The 2,754-nt window shown below is 33.5% G+C and overlaps 1 protein-coding gene across 1 annotated transcript; it reads left to right on the top strand.

Moving 5' to 3' along the window:
* Positions 1-62: 62 nt before the first annotated feature.
* On the top strand, positions 63-2,414 carry LOC117116821 (vacuolar fusion protein CCZ1 homolog). Its single transcript, XM_033260916.1, has 3 exons — positions 63-153; positions 1,482-1,625; positions 2,014-2,414. The coding sequence occupies exons 2-3, from the start codon at positions 1,519-1,521 to the stop codon at positions 2,174-2,176; spliced, it is 270 nt and encodes an 89-aa protein (XP_033116807.1). The 5' UTR covers positions 63-153; positions 1,482-1,518; the 3' UTR covers positions 2,177-2,414.
* Positions 2,415-2,754: the final 340 nt, after the last annotated feature.

Here is a 2,754-nt window from a genome sequence, read left to right as displayed (position 1 = left end):
GGAAAACCTCAATAATATTTATTTATGATTTAACAAAGAATTTAAACCAACAGTAAGAATTATTATTGTAAAGCATAATAAACAATTTTCTCTTCCTCAATCTTGCTTCATTCTTAAACAAAGTCGGAACTTCAGTCTCACACCAGTTAGAAGGTGAGGGTGTGTTGTGCAATAAATGGAACAGCTGATATCAGCATGACTCTGACTACCCTTACTGTGTCTGCGTGTACCACTTAATTTATAATGTGAATGGTTGTATTGAGTATAGAGTACTACAGTGTTACGTCACGATACCGGGTGATACTACTCCGTTGCTATCATTGCAAAAAGACTTCAGCGCCATTTTCAGCGCCATTTTCTCCACTGGCAAACCATTGATCCAAATTTCTAACGTAATTATCAAGATGTTGTATCTTACTTTTCCTTTGTCAATTTTAATTGATGATTAAATGTGTGTTCGATAACTAATATAATGCAAGCTTTTGTGTTTTTAGTACATTTTGATGGTAAAATATTAGATTTTAAAATGCCTATTCCAGAAAGCCTATGAAGTCATTCAGGTGTAATGAACGGTAGCCAACATCTGTCGACAACAGAGAGCGCCATCTGGCGTCGTAACGACACGACTGTGGTATTCTATATTGTATGTACTTCCCCCTCTGTCTGCATCTATAGGCCTAGTCTTTTCTTTGCAATGTTGTATTATATTGTATATGAATACTCAGTATATTTCTGATCAGCAATCATGTATATAAGTATTTGTATTCTTAAGTTTAAAAGTTGTTTTATGTTATAATTATATTTTTTTTTTTGTTAGTACAACTCAGCTTTTGTGTATTAAAAATACTCTAATGTATATAAATGTATATATAAATAGGTTGTTTGTTTTGTATATAACACCCTGAATGCCTGGTTGGAATATGTCTGTGAATATGTTGTATAATCTGAACATGTTTTGTGAATGTACGTATGCAATCTTGTTCAAATGACAAAGAACATAGTGTGATGCATTACATCTTAAACATGCTACTGATAATAAAAAAAATAAGTGGTGCCTAGAGGTACAGTATGTACTGTACCATACCACGTTTATTTACTAAAGGTAACTAAAGCATTCCAATTGGTGGAGAAAAAAACAAGGCAGTTAATGAAGCTATGCATGTATGTTAATGTAATCTTATTCCCAAGTGATCAGTGGGTTTATTCCTAAACTTAATTCCATCCTAATTTACACCATGTACAGTTGAACTTGTCTAAGTCGAATCCAAAATGTCATTGAAAAATTGTTCGACTTAGAGAAAATTTGACTTACAGATTGTCGATTAATGGAAAACACAACAATTTGGCATGTAAAATAAGTTTGACTTAGAAATTATTTGAGTTAGGCAAGTTTAACTGTATTTATCATGTTAATATATAATTGTATATTCTTATTTAATGTTACCTGAAAAAATCTGATTGACATGTTTTTTTTTTTAAAGTATTAGTCAAGAATTCAAGTTTGTTTACTTCAACCAAATGAATCTTGCTGAGAAATCAACTGTCCACAACAGGAAGACGGCAAGCGCCATCATCAATCCTGATATTCTTAGGCTCCTTGCAGACATCAATTCAGATTTTATGAGGTAGATGTTCCATTTATATTTTACAATGTACTAAAATGTATTCTGTATATTGGAGATGTTGGAATCAACCAGAGACCAGAGATCTGAAATGATTTTCACTGTTCGCTGCACACGGTGGCTGCCACCAGTTTAGCCAACAGAGCTAAGCTGTTCTTATTTCCATGGATACTATTATTTTCTCACTCCTCAAATAACTAGTGTACTCAAGGAATGTGATAATAAAACAATTTTAGTGCACTCTAATGCAGGGTGAGTGTAATTTTGCACCCAAAGTACAAATCTACAATTATTGTAAGTATGGTATCTGACAGTAGTTCCCCCACACATTGTTGATTCTTTCAAACTTTGTCAAGCTCATAAAATATTATGTACAAATTTGTTCTTTCAGGTCAGAATACGACGAAGAGACAATTATGAAAACATCGTCTGACTGTTGGGTGGCGGGTAAAAAGTCTGATCAACGTGAATTCTATGTGGTTCTGAATCTAAAGAACAGCAACTTGATTGAGGTCAACGGTGAGTATATACTGATTTTACCATGTAGGCTGTAGTGGGGGAACGGCTGATCCATTTTAATACACTGTAATAATATTGCGGATGTATCTAGATGTATATTATGGCTTTGTTTAGATATAGTGTGTATAAGTATATATGGCTATGCCAGATGTATCTGTGGATGTGCCTAGATGTGTGTGGCCATATGCCAGATGTATATATAACTGTCTCTACATGTACATATGACAGTTTGTCTAGATTTATATATGGCTATGCCAGATGTATATATGGCTGTCTACATCATATGGCTGTGTCTAGATGTATATATGAATGTGTATGTGGCTATATGAATGTGTCTACATGTACATATGGCTGTTTGTCTAGATTTATATATATATATATATATATATATATATATGACTGTGGATTCTATGGAAGTAACCATAGATTTGTCATTCCAACCAAAATTTCCACTTATAAGAGACTGTTCTGGCGTGCAGTAACCAGTGATACTCAACTTGCTGCTCATATTAGTGATTCAATAAACAAGAACTTCTCACTACTCCCCAATGATTGTAAAGCGTACACCAACTTTATTATCATTACCAATAAAGTTGGAAATGAACTTCTACCA

The sequence above is a fragment of the Anneissia japonica genome, unplaced genomic scaffold (assembly GCF_011630105.1).
Source record: "Anneissia japonica isolate Jap-2015-1 unplaced genomic scaffold, ASM1163010v1 scaffold168182_len2754_cov159, whole genome shotgun sequence".
NCBI classification, from domain to species: domain Eukaryota; kingdom Metazoa; phylum Echinodermata; class Crinoidea; order Comatulida; family Comatulidae; genus Anneissia; species Anneissia japonica.
The sequence above is the reverse complement of the archived record's forward strand: the minus strand, read 5'-3'. Positions and strand labels throughout refer to the sequence as shown.